The sequence below is a fragment of the Sinohyriopsis cumingii genome, chromosome 16 (assembly GCF_028554795.1).
Source record: "Sinohyriopsis cumingii isolate HCF-2022 chromosome 16, ASM2855479v2, whole genome shotgun sequence".
In the NCBI taxonomy this organism is placed as follows: domain Eukaryota; kingdom Metazoa; phylum Mollusca; class Bivalvia; order Unionida; family Unionidae; genus Sinohyriopsis; species Sinohyriopsis cumingii.
In genome coordinates, this window is record NC_142976.1 from 57,322,765 (window position 1) to 57,339,352 (window position 16,588).

The 16,588-nt window shown below is 34.4% G+C and overlaps 1 protein-coding gene across 2 annotated transcripts in view; it reads left to right on the forward strand.

The window, feature by feature from the left end:
• The window catches only part of LOC149780477 (phagosome assembly factor 1-like), a 90,807-nt gene extending 79,747 nt beyond the window's left edge, over positions 1-11,060 (forward strand). Inside the window, exons 11-14 of one of the 2 annotated variants that reach the window (XM_089937438.1) lie at positions 2,205-2,287; positions 3,534-3,648; positions 5,516-5,647; positions 7,174-11,060. In XM_089937438.1, the coding sequence (XP_089793564.1) occupies positions 2,205-2,287; positions 3,534-3,648; positions 5,516-5,647; positions 7,174-7,260 (417 nt within the window). In that variant the 3' untranslated portion in view covers positions 7,261-11,060. Of the gene's footprint in view, positions 1-2,204; positions 2,292-3,533; positions 3,649-5,515; positions 5,648-7,173 lie in introns of those variants that run through there. The other variant, XM_089937439.1, reaches the window with a different exon arrangement.
• Positions 11,061-16,588: the final 5,528 nt, after the last annotated feature.

A 16,588-nucleotide genomic window follows, 5' to 3' on the forward strand; every position in this document is an offset into this window, starting at 1 on the left:
GGCGCTGAAGCTCAGCTTCTGTGTGGGTGGCTAAAGCAGCATCGTCTGCGAAGAGCATGTCCCTGATGGTTACTTCACGCACTTTGTTCTTTGCCTCCACTGCAGATGTCAAAGGGGTCAGATGTTGAGCCATCGTACTGCACTGTGCCTTTCATGTCATTGTGGAAGGACTGGATCATGTTTAGCAGCTTTGGAGGGCAACCAATTTTCGCCAGGATTGTGAAGAGTCCATCTCTGCTGACCAGATTGAATGCCTTGGTGAGGTCTATAAAGGCCAAGAAGAGGGGTCTGTGTTGTTCTCTGCATTTTTCCTGCAGTTGCCTGACAGAGAAGGTCATGTCGATTGTGGACCTCTCTGCGCGGAACCCGCACTGCGACTCTGGGTAAACTCTGTCAGCAAGCATCTGCAGTCTGTTCAGGATGACGCGTGCGAAAACTTTACCCACGATGCTGAGAAGTGATATGCCCCTGTAGTTATTGCAGTCGCTTCTGTCGCCCTTGTTCTTGTACATGGTTATGATGTTAGCATCTCTCATGTCCTGAGGCACTGCACCCTCGTCCCAGCACTGGCAGAGGAGGTCGTGTAGGTGTGTGAGCAGCATGCTACATCCACACTTAATGAGTTCTGCTGTGATGCCATCCTTCCCTGGGGCTTTACCTAGGGACAGTTTCTCTAATGGTGTTGAGGGCATCATTGGTCATGTGGTTCTCTTTGGAGCACAGTTCGGAGTAGTATTCCACCCAACGCTCCATCTGCTTGCCCTTGTTGTGGATGGTATCACCTGTGGCAGACTTCAGTGGTGCTGTCAGTTTCTTCGTGGGACTCATTGCTTTCTTTATGCCATCGTACATGCCTCTGATGTTTCCAATATCTGCTGCTGACTGGATACTCTGACAGAGCTGAAGTCAGTATTCATTGGCACACTGCCATGCTAATCTCTGCACTTTGCTTCTGGCAGACCTGTATGCTTGTAGTGTCTTCTGACAGGGGATCGCTTGTATTGCAGGTGAGCACTGCGACACTCTTCTATGGCTGGCATGAGTGTGGCAGAGTTAGCCTCAAACCAGTCATTGTTCTTTGATTGCTTCTTACCAAAGATCCATGTGGCTGTGCTGTATACAGTCTCTCTGATGTGATCCCATCTTTCTTTGGCACTGCCGTTGGGGGGTTCTGAGTCAAACGTCATGGAAAGAGCATAGGTGAATTCCTCAGCCTTGTCTGGATATGATGTCTTGCTCACATCAATGCGTGGTTGACCCTCTTGCCTAGAGCAGTGGATCTTCTTTGGCTGAAGCTTCATGTTGCAGCATACCAGCGAGTGGTCAGTGTCGCAGTCAGCACTGTGGAAGGTATGGGTAAGAAGCACACCCTTCATGGCTGACCATCTTGTAATGATCAAGTCCAGCTGGTGCCAGTGTTTAGACCGGGGATGCCTCCAAGACACTTTATGCTGTGGCTTTGTCTGAAGCCATAGTATATGCTGCCATAAAGTGAGACCACCTTATAATTAAATAATTGATACATATATTTAATACCACTTAATGAAATGGAATCCTGAATCATTCATGCTTTTGATCGGAAACCATGTCATAATGAATTACCTTATAGTGGAAGAGTTGTATCTTGAATTCACTCTATCAAATTTAATGTATTTTTAATGCAGTTCTGAACATGTGATACTCAGTAAAATTTGCATATTGAAACTGCAAAGTGTTTCTGCATTTAAAGTTAGTTGTATGATAATAAAAATATTAATAAAATAAAGTCTATAACAAGAAAATTTTAATTGCTTAGAGTGCAATGTTCATCAGATCAAAATAAAGCAGTCTGTGAATATCTATTACATATCTGCCTGTTTTTAGCATGTGTATGCTCAAATCACAAACTTACTTTGGGATCCTTAAGAACAGAATGAGTTTAAATATCCATGAGGGCATAGTTTGTGACTGGTAATAGCACAAACATTCTGTTCTAGTTGTTGATTTTGTGACACATGGCTTACACATGCATCAATTTTTTTATAAGATGCATACAAAATTCTTTGTTGATGCAGAGTTTGGATATTTGAAGTTTAATTCAATTTGCTGTAGGAATAGATTGCAAAGAATTGCAGCTTGAAGTTCGATTTGATACTACCTTACAAAGTAAGAAGAAACTTGAATCTGGTTCAAGGGAAATAACTCACTTGTGTTTTCTATAATAGGATATTCTGTTTGATGCCAGCACCCATGAAGTGAAGAAGTTCATCTTGCACACAAACTATCCAGGACATTACAATTTCAATATGTAAGTCATGGATTTTATTGTAATTTGCATAGTTTGGAAGAGCCAGGAATTTCTGATTAAGTTGGAAACAAATGGCACTTAAGATTGTCATTGAACACTAAGGGAATTTTGAATGAGGTGAGAAATATTTTTGTATTGAAAATAATGTTTTTTTTTAAAGTAATTTTCATAAAAGTTCATGTAAAATTGCTCAAATAAATAGTTTCCCAGACAGAAAAAGTTACTAATTTGTCAAACTTTACATTTGTTTGACAACTTTAGAGATAATATACTGTGATACATATCATTTCTAAAATTGTTCAGAAATCAATCATGTACTTCAGTAATGTCACTTGGTTTCTCGTTTGCACATTCCCAGGTGTTGATTTTTGAGTAATTGATGCTTTGGGTACATGTGTATATGTATGTTGAATATACTTGGACAAGGGAAATTTATATCAAAGTTGCATTCAGATCCATGAGTTTAAGTCTAGCTTTAAGATTCAGATTGCCTAGGTTGGTTATTCATAGAAACAGTCACAGATATATACTCTTTTATGTATGAAATATATAGCCTGACAAAAACAACTGTAACTAGGGAAGAACGAGGAAATTTCAAACCTGACAGCATGTGGGAGAAAATTCAATCTCTGAATTTTTAGATTCTTTGAAATGTTTTAAATTTGCTATGACATGAATAAAGATAAATAAAAATGAATCACTTTGGTCATGTATCATGACAAATAGGAATGTTTGAATAATTCAGAACCTTTACAGTCGAGTTAAATAGAGCTTGACTGGAAGAACTAAATGGTTTTAGTATAACAGTGCAGATAGTGCAGTAGTTGCACAAATAGATCTTCCTAAAATATGCAGGTGATTAACCTCCAAGTTAAATTGGCCGACTGTCATTGGTCTTCATGTATCATTAATTAATGAATGGGAAGTTCAGTGGTATGAAGAACTGATAAAATTTGATATGTGGTGCTTACCTAGGGCAAGACAGCAAAATATCATTCTTTAAGTATTGAAACGTACCCAAGGGTTTAGCATTAGTATAGAGTAATTGACAGTGTCTCATGTAACACACTTTATGATACAAAGTCCCGGAATTACAGATAATGTCCCCTTTGACCACATAAGACATGTTTATACTCTGTATACATTGATACAATGATTGCCACATTATGAAGAACAATTAGTATTGACTCATGATCGTTTCTAGGGGCTGCTGTAAATAATACATGCAAATTTTCCTTTCTTCTAGGTATTATAGATGCGAATTTAAAATTCCAGTCATAATTGAAAAAGAGAAACCACAACCTCTAGCTCAGACAGGTGAGGTGGAGGAAGAGGAGGTGGTTATAACAGCTTTCTCTAAGGTAAGGAAATGCCTTTGTGCCCCTAGTTTTGTCTCCCTTGCTTTAGCATTGGCAGGTACAAAAGAATTCATCATCATATACACTATCTTGGTTGGCAGACAACCTTTAGCTTCCTTTAGCTAAAAGTAGTATCTGGGAGGGCTGGATTTGTAAGGTAGTTGTAGTTCTTCTAAGGTATTATGATTAGGTAGATATTCTTGAAGAAACAGATTTTACTAGGAAAAATCAGTTTCTTTGTTGCAGATAAAACATTATCATAACTATTCATATACAACACATATAGGCATTAAAAACGATATATGAATTAACTAAATCCTTTCCAACTGAATTGACACAGTCAACATGTTAGTGCATCTACTTTTAGAAAGAGGGGTTTTCTTGATATAACCACTCACTTTCTAGCTTTGTTACAACAGTCTTTGATAAAATTGCAAAGTTAAGGTTTTATTTTTTTTCTACATACTTTCACTAACATTCGGCATTGGTTAAATAATATTTGCTTAGCTGCCTTTTTTTCATATTTTCACAAAAAAAGAGTGAAGTCAGAAAACAACTTTGACATGGCATGTGGGCACAAAGTAGGACACATTATTATTATTATTATTATAATACATCATTATCCTGCTTTGGTTACCCTACTTATCAAGTGGATTAAATGAAGTTTTTGAAAGGCAGCAAAACCACCCGTGTCTGAAACATTCCACAACTAATGATCAAAGAGAGCCCTAAAGAAAGTAACCCATGAGCTGGTTAAAAGTGATGAGAATGGAAAAAAAACTTTTATCTTGAAACACTTCACAGATATAATTAATCAATTACTTTGGTAACTGTAAACTCAGCGGACATCAACATTACATGCAGCTGATTACAGGCTTCTTTTGTACTTATTGTTGGAAAGATTACAATAAAGTCTAAGGGTTAAATATTCAATCACCATATCTCAATGCAGTTCAGTACTCCTTAGTTTATGCTTCAGCAAGAATTTTTAGTTTTTTTATTGATTTGTTTTTAACAAAATTTGATGTCTGGATAATCTATGTACTATTTAAAATATTAAAAATTGTTTTTAAAGTGTTCAAAAAATTGGAGTTTTAATTGTTTTTAAATTTTCTTATTGACATAGGGTTTTCACATGATGTCTAGTTACTCCTAAATGGAGTAACTAAATGACAAAGTGCCCTCAGACATCCAGTGTTTTGAAAATCTTGTTAGTGCTGCTCCTGAATGGATGGTCATTTTGGCTTAGAATTTTCACTAAAATACCTCCATGGTAGCCATCTTGAAAATGTTATTACAACTCCTCACCAGATGGTCATACCGACATACAATTTGACTACAAGACTTCACATGACATATAGTTCGTCCTAGATGGATATGCACTCAGATATCCAATATTGTGGGTGGTCTAAAGTGCTCACCATTAGTGATCACTGCCATCTCACCTCTGTCTGCATGGGTTTGAGTCTAAAGCTTGGCCACTGTGGGTACATGAGAAAGCTTTCCAGTAGCTTCTTGTGGGTCAGTGGTTCTTTCCGGTGTTTTCCCTGGCTGCCATGTATAGCCTGTCTGTGCTGAAAAATGGCATTAAACCCTATAACAACAATAGCAGGAACATCCAATATTGCCACTGTGTTGGTCATTTGAAAATCTTCTTATCACAATTACACAGGTTTCTCCTTTTAAAATTATAATAACCACATTTTCATGGGAACAACAGTGGTCAAATGTGAAAGGTCTTTTTTCTTACTTTTGAATTCTAGATAAGCTTCAAGTTTCAAATGGATGTTCAGTTTTATATTCTTGTATTAAGTACTTAACATTTGTATCTAAGTTTACATCTTCCTGTATTTTTAATGTGTATTTTCAGTGGGAAGCTCTTCAGACATATTTGATTCGACCCCAACAACGACCTGTCATCCTTAACAGGTCATCTTCAACCAACACTAGCAACCCGTTTGGATCAACCTTCTGCTATGGCATACAAGACATGATATTTGAGGTCAGTAGAATAAAAAAGATTCATAATTTAAACATATAACTTTGTATGCCATGTCACATATATGGAAGGGCCAATAATGTGACCATTGTCTGTCTACCTATCTGTCAAATCTGGGTTAAATTTTGTGTTTTATGTCATTTAGATTCAGTTTTTTAGGCTTTCTTAACCTAAAAGACATGTAATTTGGTTTTATATTGTGATTTGTTAATAGCACATCACTGTACCAAAAGAAAGTCACCATAACCTATTTTGTGTTTCATTGAGTTTTGTTAAGTTTGTTTGATTACTCTACAAAAAGAAATGGAACTTTGGTATGTATAGTTTTTTTATGAGAACATCAATATACCAGAAGTGCTCACTTGATCCTAAATCCTGTGCTTCAGTGACTTTGGCTAAATTTTGCATGTAGGATTAGTTTTTTTTATGTACATTGGTCTGGGGGGTAGTACATGAGGTAGTGGTGGTGCATACATGTTTTGTGAACACATTTCCTGTTCAAGAATGGCCATGATGGGAGAGGACAAGAATAATTACAAATCAGTAAGTCATCTGGGTCAAGATATAAAGACACCCTACCCTCACTGCCTATTAGGAGAGTTTTGTGCAAAATCAGAATTTTCATCCCCATTGCTTGCAGCATTTTGTAGGAATTTGTAGAAATCTGATTGGAATGTTTGAACTAATTACTAGATGATTAGATTGGGTTTTCATGAAAAAGGAAATCGTATTTTGCATTTTTTAAATACATTTAAAAACTGTTTGACTTGTATTTTTGTTGTGGTAAAACCTTGTTAGCACACTGTGCAAAAACTAAGCTCTCTCATGGTATTTGGTATTCATTACTACCAGCAGTGTTGTGCACTAAACTGCATTACAATGAGAACCATGCTATATATACCTAACCAATGTATAAAGAGAATAGCATTGTATACCAGACCTTGGTATAAAAAGAATTATCAAAATATTTAAAATATCAGTGTTTTTAAAGGAAATAAAGATATAACACTAAGCTTCACACTGCTTTCCTTCAGCCCAAATCATTTTACAGTGAAATGAATTTTGTCATGTCCATATTGGTGCCACATTATATCTGGAATTGCATTATATCAAAGGAGTTATGCAATGAATTTTACTTGACATGTCTGTGTGGCTTAGATAACCTGATCAGACTTTCATGCAAGTAATTTTTCTTTTTTGTATAGAGCCTTTTTATGTGAATACATTGTTAGCATGGTTACACAAAACCCTCCTGTTGCCCTTTTGCATATTTCACCAACTATGCAATTAGTTTCAGCTATCTCTTGTGAGTAATTTAAATTATATAGAGTTATCATGAATTTAGTGAGACATTAATTTGAAAAAGTGTAATTAACATTAATAGCAACAAATGATGCATGAAGTTTGTAAGTTAATTGCCAGATTTTCTTGCAAGAATGGCTAATTTACTGAATGTTCAAAATTTATGATATAGAAATATCTGCATTGTCACTAAAGTGTTGTCCTTGCATTTGTCGGTTTATCCACAGGTGATGCCGAACCAACATATAGCATCTGTAACCTTGTACCAGCCAAAGCCTGCCTGCCTGGTGCCAGAAAACACAGGGGCTTCTTGACAAATGTTCTCTCATTAGGATATGGAGTGCACTCCACTGCATTTATAAACTATGATTGATACCCACACTGTCGTGTGTGGAGTGACCTACCTTGGCCAGTGATTTTGCAGCAGCAGTAGCAGTTATAAATTAACTAGTCAATGAAATAAAGACTGAGAAAGTTGAATCACCTTAAATCAGCATAATTAAAATCATTCCAGTGAAAATTTTAGCTGACCAAAATTAATTGGCAGTTGATATTTATAAATGTTGTGTATTGTGGTCTTTATTAATGACGATAAAGACCAGCACGGATTATGTCAGAGTTTAGGTGTAGAAAGACAAACTTTAAATGTGATGATTTTAGGGTTACAGTTGAAAGATGAAGTTTTAGGTTGCATATAATAATTGAACCTGACTACATTTTATTGTCTGTCAAACACAAACTCCACATGATGAAAGTATTTTTAAATTCTTGTTTTTGTTCTATTCCCTATTGACTTTTAAATAGATAATATACAGTATGCTGGGCACCATCATTAGATATTTGTATATTATTTGAGAACTGGAATATGTTATTTGATTTTGCCGTTTTTAGTTTCTTTCCTTTCTTTTAATTTCTATTATTATGGTTTGGGTTTTCAACTTGTCTTCAAATTCCTAACATTTTTGGAGAAAAAAATTGGTGTGCAGTGTTCCCTTGTATAGTATAACAACATTTGTGCATTTCTCATTTTTATAATATCCTATGAATTTTTAAAAATGATTTTCCATATATTTGTATGATTATTTCTTTCCACAGTGTTATATTTCATGATTTATCCCTAGGTTATCTTGCTTGCCTCGATAAAATCATGCAGAAATTTTCCATTGATGATATAATTGACCTACTCAATGTGATAGAATTGGTTCAAAATATTTACACAGGATAAATTTTTCTTCTCTAAATTTGTATTACAACTAGTTGCAAAGATCAACATACCATAAATTTAAATAACCATGCCAACTTATTCATTCATCAGAAACAAGTGTCACTAAAAAAATAAATTAATGCAGAGGTTCAAGCTGAATAGGAAATGCTTTTGTAATTTATTCTTTCTCTAGAAGTGATGTTATGTGCATAGTATTCCCTCTTTATAATGATTTTCTTGGGTGCTTCAAGGTAAAGCACACTATAAGTGAGGTTGTTTTATAATGAGATAAGGGTAGACTTGAGTGTTCTATGTAAAGGGCACACACAAACAGGGCACATTATATTTGTTTGTCATTATCCAGAAACCACTGATATGAAACCATAATATAATTCTTGGTCATTAGCCAAAAAGTAATGTTATGAAACCAGGTTATAATTTGTTTTCATTAGCCAAGAACTAATGATCTGAAAACATGCTATAAGTGGTTATGAATAGCCTAAACCTAATTATCTGAAACCATGTTTTAATTAGGTTTTCATTAACCAAAAACTAGTGATATGATGAAACCATGTTATGATTGGTTCTTATTGCTTAAACTATGATTGGGTCTTATGAGCAAACAACTAATGATATGAAACCACATTATAATTAGCTCTCTTGAGTAAAAAACTATTGGGATGTTACATTATACTTCATTCTCATTAGCCATGAACTGATGATATGAAACAACATAATTGGTTGTCATTAGCCAAGAACTAACGATATGAAATCTCATTATAATTGTTTGTCATTAGCCAAGAACTAATGATATGAAATCACATAATTGGTTGTCATTAGCCAAGAACTAATGATATTAAATCTCATCATAATTGTTTGTCATTAGCCAAGAACTAATGATATGAAATTGCATTATAATTGTTTGTCATTAGCCAAGAACTAATGATATGAAATCACATAATTGGTTGTCATTAGCCAAGAACTAATGATATGAAATCTCATTATAATTGTTTGTCATTAGCCAAGAACCAATGATATGAAATCTCATAATTGTTTATCATTAGCCAAGAATTAATGATATGAAATTGCATTATAATTGTTTGTCATTAGCCAAGGACTAATGATATGAAATCTCATAATTGTTTGTCATTAGCCGAGAACTAATGATATGAAATCGCATTATAATTGGTTGTCATTGGCCAAGAACTGACGATATGAAACAACATAATTGTTTGTCATTGGCCAAGAACTAATGATATGAAATCACATTATAATTGTTTGTCATTAGCCAAGAACTAACAATATGAAATGACATAAATGTTTGTCATTAGCCAAGAACTAATGATATGAAATCACATAATTGGTTGTCATGAGCCAGGAACTAATGATATGAAATCTCATTATAATTGTTTATCATTAGCCAAGAACTAATGATATGAAATTGCATTATAATTTGTTGTCATTAGCCAAGAACTAATGATATGAAATTGCATTATAATTGTTTGTCATTAGCCAAGAACTAATGGCAAGAAATCACGTTATAAATGTTTGTCATTATCCAAGATCTAATGATATGAAATCACATTATAATTGTTTATCATTAGCCAAGAACTAATGATATGAATTGCATTATAATTGTTTATCATTAGCCAGGAACTAATGATATGAAATCACATTATAAAAGTTTGTCATTAGCCAAGAACTAATGATATGTAGTCACTCACGGTTTTCATTAGCCAAGAACCAATGATATGCATCATGCTCAGTTTCATTAGCCAAGAATTTATTGTGAACCATGCCCAAGCTTGTGTTATTTGAGGTGTTACATTATTGTGAGGGAATTTATTGTGACCCATGCCTGAGCTTGTGTTTTGTAAGGTGTCACTTTATATTGAGGGAATTTGTTGTGCCTATCCCTGATCTTGTGTTACTTGATGTATTACATTATAATGAGGGAATTTATTGTGACCCATGCCATAGCTTGTGTTATTTGAGGTGTCACTTGATGCTGAGGGACCACCATTTAATTCATTGGTTCCCAACCTTTTTTGGCCACAACCATAAAAAATGGTTTTTCTGAGCCTCATGACCCTGTTTTCTCATTTTGATAAGTTTTGCCACCCTGAATAAAACAATCCAGGCAACCCTCCATGATCCTGATTTGGGTTGCAGCCTGGGGGTTGGGAACCACTGATGTAATTGATAGTAGCAGAGTCTCATTATCAGACTTTTTAATGGTAATTAAGAAGTTAGGATGGAATCACTCCAGTTTATTTTTGTGTTGGAGATGAGGTTTTTTTAAAAAGAGAAAAGATTGTAATCAAAACTTGTCTAAGAGAGAGAAACTATTTAGTGTAATGGAATTCAGCCACATTACTCATCCATGTGGTGTTTGTATACATTAACCAGTTGGTTCCCATCTTTGTAGATACACTTACAAGTTAAACCCTTTGAACAGAGAACCAGTCTAGGAATCTTATAGCACACTCATGATAGACAAGAGGGTTAGTTGAGTTCCATTGCTTATTCATCTGTTGATACTTGTTTTGAAGATGGAGGCAAAATGTGCATGATAACATCATTCAAGATATGTCTGGACTATGATATTTATTTTTTTTTTAAATCACCTTGAATTCAGCAACCACCTAAACTGCTGATGAGACGGTTATTTTAGTTAGATAAGCAAAGCCTTGGTTTGTAAATTATTGTTACTTTATTATACAGCAGAGAAATGAGGATTGTTGAAAAGTTTGACTTCAGTATTCATGTTGAAAAGAAGTAAAAGAAAAGAAGTAAATAATTGTCTCATTTTGCAAGATTTGTGCAATTCAATTCATGCTAGCTTCAGGGCCTTACTTTTTTTGTGGAACATTCGGTTTATGTAAGAACATTCCTGAATTCCTGAATGGATTAAAACCTTGTATAGATAACTTGGTCATGACTGTTATCCAGTGTGTCCAAGATATATATATATATATATATATATATATATATATATATATATATATATATATATATATATATATATATATATATGCAGCTCTCATTACAATGACCAACTTTGTTGCATTCAGCTCGTCATTGTTTTGATTTAGGTACCTTTTTTGGTATGAATTCTCTTTCTTGTTTGGCAGTACACACCATGTCATAATAAGAGAGATGCTGCAAACAAGTTACATACATGCCATCCATTATGCTTTTGGCATAATCATTACGCTATTTTCACTAAATTACACCCTATACGTAAATGTATTCAGATTACGTGTTTTCGGTATATCCCCTTCCCCAAAAAATTAATCATTTGTTTTCACATTTGTATTAATATCCCATTAATCTTTCAGACAGTATTCTAGAAAAGACGGCTTCTGCGTAACTGCAGCATAAAAGTACGCTTGTCCCTAGACTTGCATGCCATTTCCTCACAGTATTATGTTCTATTTATAGCAGCTGCCGTATTTGCAAGAAACATGCTGGTTTCTGCTTAAACTTTTGACCGTCATGTCTGTTTATAGCAGCTGTATGGCATAGTTAGGAGAGAACAGACTGGTTTTCTAAGTTTTAGTCTTGCAGATTCTGTGTTCTAATTCATATCTGGTACAGAACCAGTCTGTAGGTATTTGGTACTAAAAGTCAGATTTATTCTAGACAATGTGTGTGTTAGAGCAAAAATGTTTTTCAAATAATTTCAGATGGATTAGAAAAAGATGAATAACTGATTCAAAGATGAATATGTGAATTACACAATACAATGTTCCATTTTAGGGCAGCTTCATGTCCATTGCAGGGTATGTGTAAAGGATTTTAATAATGGTTTTCATGGTAAAACAAAGAAACCTTGAATTAGCTTGTTTTACTAACTCCAAATACTAAGATAACTTCTTTTTTACAGCAGATATAAACTGTAGACAAACTTTTTAAATGCAGAGGCGTTATGTATCAAGTTCTTAATAGAAAACGGACAACCCCTAGCAGTAGAAGACTGTGTAGGTCCTTTGTTTAAATGGATGTTTCCTGATTCCAAAACTCTGATTGCAGAAAATATGCATGTGTAAGAACAAAATCATCAAATATTGTTAGGTGTTTAGCAGAAGATAATTCACTTAAAATTGCAGAAGCCATGAAAATTCATAAAGAAGTTGCATTCTATATTTTTGAAAAATGTCTCAGTCAGTGTACATATCAGGTTGTCCCTGTCATATGATGCACCTTGCTGCAGGAAAGGCTGCTGATAAGTTAGAAGGAGAACTCCTGAAGTATCAAGTTGGCATTCTACCTGACAATGTATTTCATGCAGACAGAGTTGATGTGCAATGGCACCTTATTTTCCAGTTAAAAGACCCAATAACTGGAAGATATAAATTTCCTCTTTATTTTCATGTTATGAAAGGAATATTGGTTCTTTACCATTCTTATGCTGACTACGAGAGGTTGTTCAGTATTGTTAACAAAAATAAAACTGAATTCAGATCCAGGCTCTGTAACCCAGCACTTGGTTCTCTACTGGTGTGCAAAACATTCATAATCTCAGCTGGTACAAAGTGTTTTGAAATGCAGTATGAGAATCTGTTGCTTTTTAAAGCTCAAAGTGCTATATATGAAAACTTGAAGCAGTAATTGATGTCAAAAGGGCAGAGGGGTAAATAAGTCATTTTGTATGTATGCTCATTGAATTTTATTATGTTATATGTGGATTACTCTTTTTCTGCTTGGATTACTCGTTTTGTCCACTTGGATTACACTTTTTCCTCGCCATGGTTTGGCATGTGTGAAGTTATACCAGATTATTTCAAGCGCCAGTTATCAACGATGTACTTGATATATTGTGTGCACTAGCTAGCACCAGGGTGCTAGTGGTAGATCAGAAATCCTGGTCGATAATTGTTCTCTCTTCATTAAGGATTAACCCATGCTAGTGATTTCAGGCCTTGAGGCAGATTCATTGTAATGTTTAGTTTATATAGGTAATTTGCATCATTGTTTCAAAACATCTACATTGGTGTCAGAATTCGTATATTCCATTGCAATGGTAAAATTGAATTGTGTGTTCATTCCAGCATATTTTTCGTTGTTATGTGAATATTCTGATACAATGAATGTCATCATAATGAGAATTTAATGTGTAAATATGACTGACATGCCATTTTTTTAATTTATAATTTTACAATCATCTGGCCTTATATATCTTTAAACATTTTGGCACAGAAGACAGACTTGAGCTTATAACTAAAAACTGATGAATTGCTTGGAGTGTTTATTTATCATTCAAGCTAAGCTTGCAGTGGGGATAGTTCAAGTTAAGAAAGAGCCCTTCATGGACTAAGATTTGGACTTTATTCCCTGTGATGTTACTGTCAGACTTTTGGGATGTTAATTAAGTTTTGTGATAGGAAGGTTGGTGAACAGGGTCTGGATTATTATTGACCTTTTGACATGTAATAAAGCATTTAATTTCATCTAATCAGTTTCTTTTTGACCCATTTAATCAGGAAGCGATTAGCATGCTGTCTTGCAACCAGAAAGGGTGCAGATTTAAGCAATACCCTGACCAGGCCTGTGGTGTGTCTCTGGGCAACATTATTTACTACAATTGCCACAGCATAAATTTATGTTCGTGTGTCATTAAAGGCTAACCATTCAGTAAATCAGTCAGTTTCTAATCAGATTGGCTCACTCGGTATGAATGATCATGGTGGGACAACCTTCTGAAAATATTTTCTCAGGCTCATACTTACTGGTTAATCAGGTTTATTTGTATTCAGGATAAGTAAGGAAATATTGCAGGTAATTATGGGTTAAAACAAGATGCATCTTTTTTTAGCTGTGGCTCGAAATAACATTGTACCTGATGTAGCAACAATTGTAATGTTGAAGGAATGAAATGATAATATACATATGACTGTGTGTAGTCAGGATCTTATCAGTACTGCTTTGTGTAAGAGGGGGTTAGGGAGAGAGAGAATTAGAAAGTAATATATAATATAGGTTTTCAAAAGAAGCTTGTAAATTGAAATTTAAATTCTTAGTAAATCCATCAGTCTTTGTAAAACAGATAATTCTGTTACCACCTCAGAGTTTTTTAAATCAAAGTCCCTGCTTCTTCCACTTGAAGTTGTTAGTCTGGAGATGATGAAACTTGACAGCTTGAGTTGGAGCCTGTCATTTTGTGACAAGCAATCACAAAGAAGTTTGCATTTGATAAGTCACTTTTGATTGGCTGATAGTTGGAATTTAATCTCTGATTATAGTTAACTATTCTTCTTTGCTTGGTTATAGCAATGAAACATGTATCAAGGATTGACATATTTCACAGGTATACTCATTTCTTGTAATTTTTCTTCACTGATTATAAAGGTTGTGATCCTCTCTACCTCCTCACCATATTTTTGAAGGCAATAGATGAGGTTTAAGGAGAAAAGTATGTTCATAGTGTCATTCACATTCTTTAAGTCTGTTCTACGATCACTTTAAATACACAGGGTTTCAGCTGTAAAGTTCATTGTTTACATGTATATTCAAGCTTTCTAAAACTTCCATTATTTGAAATCTAGAACAATATATCAGTTGTGGTACAAGGATCAAGTAATGTTCATCATGAGATATCACTACAAATCTTTAGTATGGTCCAAGTGTGGTAACTGTACAGTCAAAGTCTGGTTAACTGTACAGTCAGAGTGTGGATACTCTACAGTGTAAGTGAGGTATTTATACAGTCCGAGTGTGATCACTCTGTAGTCGTAGTGTGGTAAAAGTACAGTCTGAATATGACCTCTGTACAGTTCGGGTATGGTAATTGTACAGTTTTGAGTGTGATCAGTGTGCAGTCTGTGTGTGATTACCACATAGTCTTATTGTACTAACTTTATTTTTGGTACTTTATAATATTTAAGTTGTCAATATGCTTGGCCATTTTTATTTTTCCAATCAGTATATTACTTCTCTTTTGCTCAAAAATGAGGAATCTTATAATAAACATGAAGATGCTTTATTAATTGAAAATTAATCCTGTGCTGGTTTTCCAGGAGGAATATTGATAGAATTCTTCATATGCTTTGGTGTTGGATTGAAAAATTCCACTTGAGGGTTAGATTTTTTCATCATGCCTGAGGATTTGCCGACTCTCAAATGCATAATTCTTATCCAGCACTAAGATTATGGAAGACCTTCTTGTGATGAAAGACAGGGATATTCCCTGTCATTGTTCTACACTAGAAAACATAAATCATACACACATAGGAAGGTGAGTAAATGGCATACTCCTGCACTGTGAATACCAGTAGAAGGTGATGAAAAACATTGCAACTATGGATTTGTTTCCTGTAAATATGAAATTAGAATCGGTACCTATTAGCTGGGTCGATCAGTGTACATTTTTAGGCTTTAAATGTATTGATATTAATGTTTATTTTTTTTAGTGTGAAAAAAATGCTCAAGTGATGATGGACATCAGGGAGTTTTTGACAGTTTGTGTGTGATTTGGTCATGGCAGAAGTTCATATGCTGAAAGACATCAGTCATGTGATGAAAGGCATATTCCTTAACATTGTTCTACTATGGTAAATACATGATACAAACGATATGTATGTGAAAAAAAATTGTATAGACATTTTGTAGTTTGGTATGTATTTTAGAGGTGTACACTTAATAACAGTCTGGGAAAGTTTTTGACTTGACCTTGACGCTGTCTTATAAAGATGTTATAGCAATACTGTTATTTCTCCAGTCATGATACTAGAAAAGCACAAGCTTTCTCTTGTCATATGCACTTGATTTCTTGTGTTAAATCTGTTTGTTTGTATATCTTGCCATCTTTGGGTGTAGTCTATGTTACAATTAACTACAATAAAATCTTTTTCTTCCTTCTTTCTATAAATGTCTTCTAATAGTTTGACATTTTCATATGATTATCTGTTATAAAGTATTGCTTAGATATTTTTATATTCATTTACTATAAAACATTTTCATCCTGAGGAAGTAAAATTGGACCTGTAAATGTATATGTTTAGGGTAAAGTGCACTTGAGTTTGACAGGCAATGTGATTTTATGCATCTGGTATTACCACTAGCAGAACCACTCTATTCATTGATCATCAGGTTTAATTCTGAATCTTAAGTGTCTCATTTACCTCCCTTTATCATACAGGGGCAAACAGGTGAAAATGAACTTACTTACCTACATTTGCATTTTGAGACTGTCAGTCTGTTTTGGTAAACAAATTATGGAACACTTCATTATTAAAGTTAAAATAAAATTCAGACTTTATTGTTGAAGAATTTTACAAATCATATGAATCCAATGGTTATAAAATGATAACAGCATGGTAAGCGTGTTTGATTCAGTGAGCTGGTACTACAGAGGTGATGAAGCATTAATATGGGAACTGATAGGCTGTCCAACTGTAGGACACTTGGGAGTTTGGTAAATAAACCTCTTTAATTAC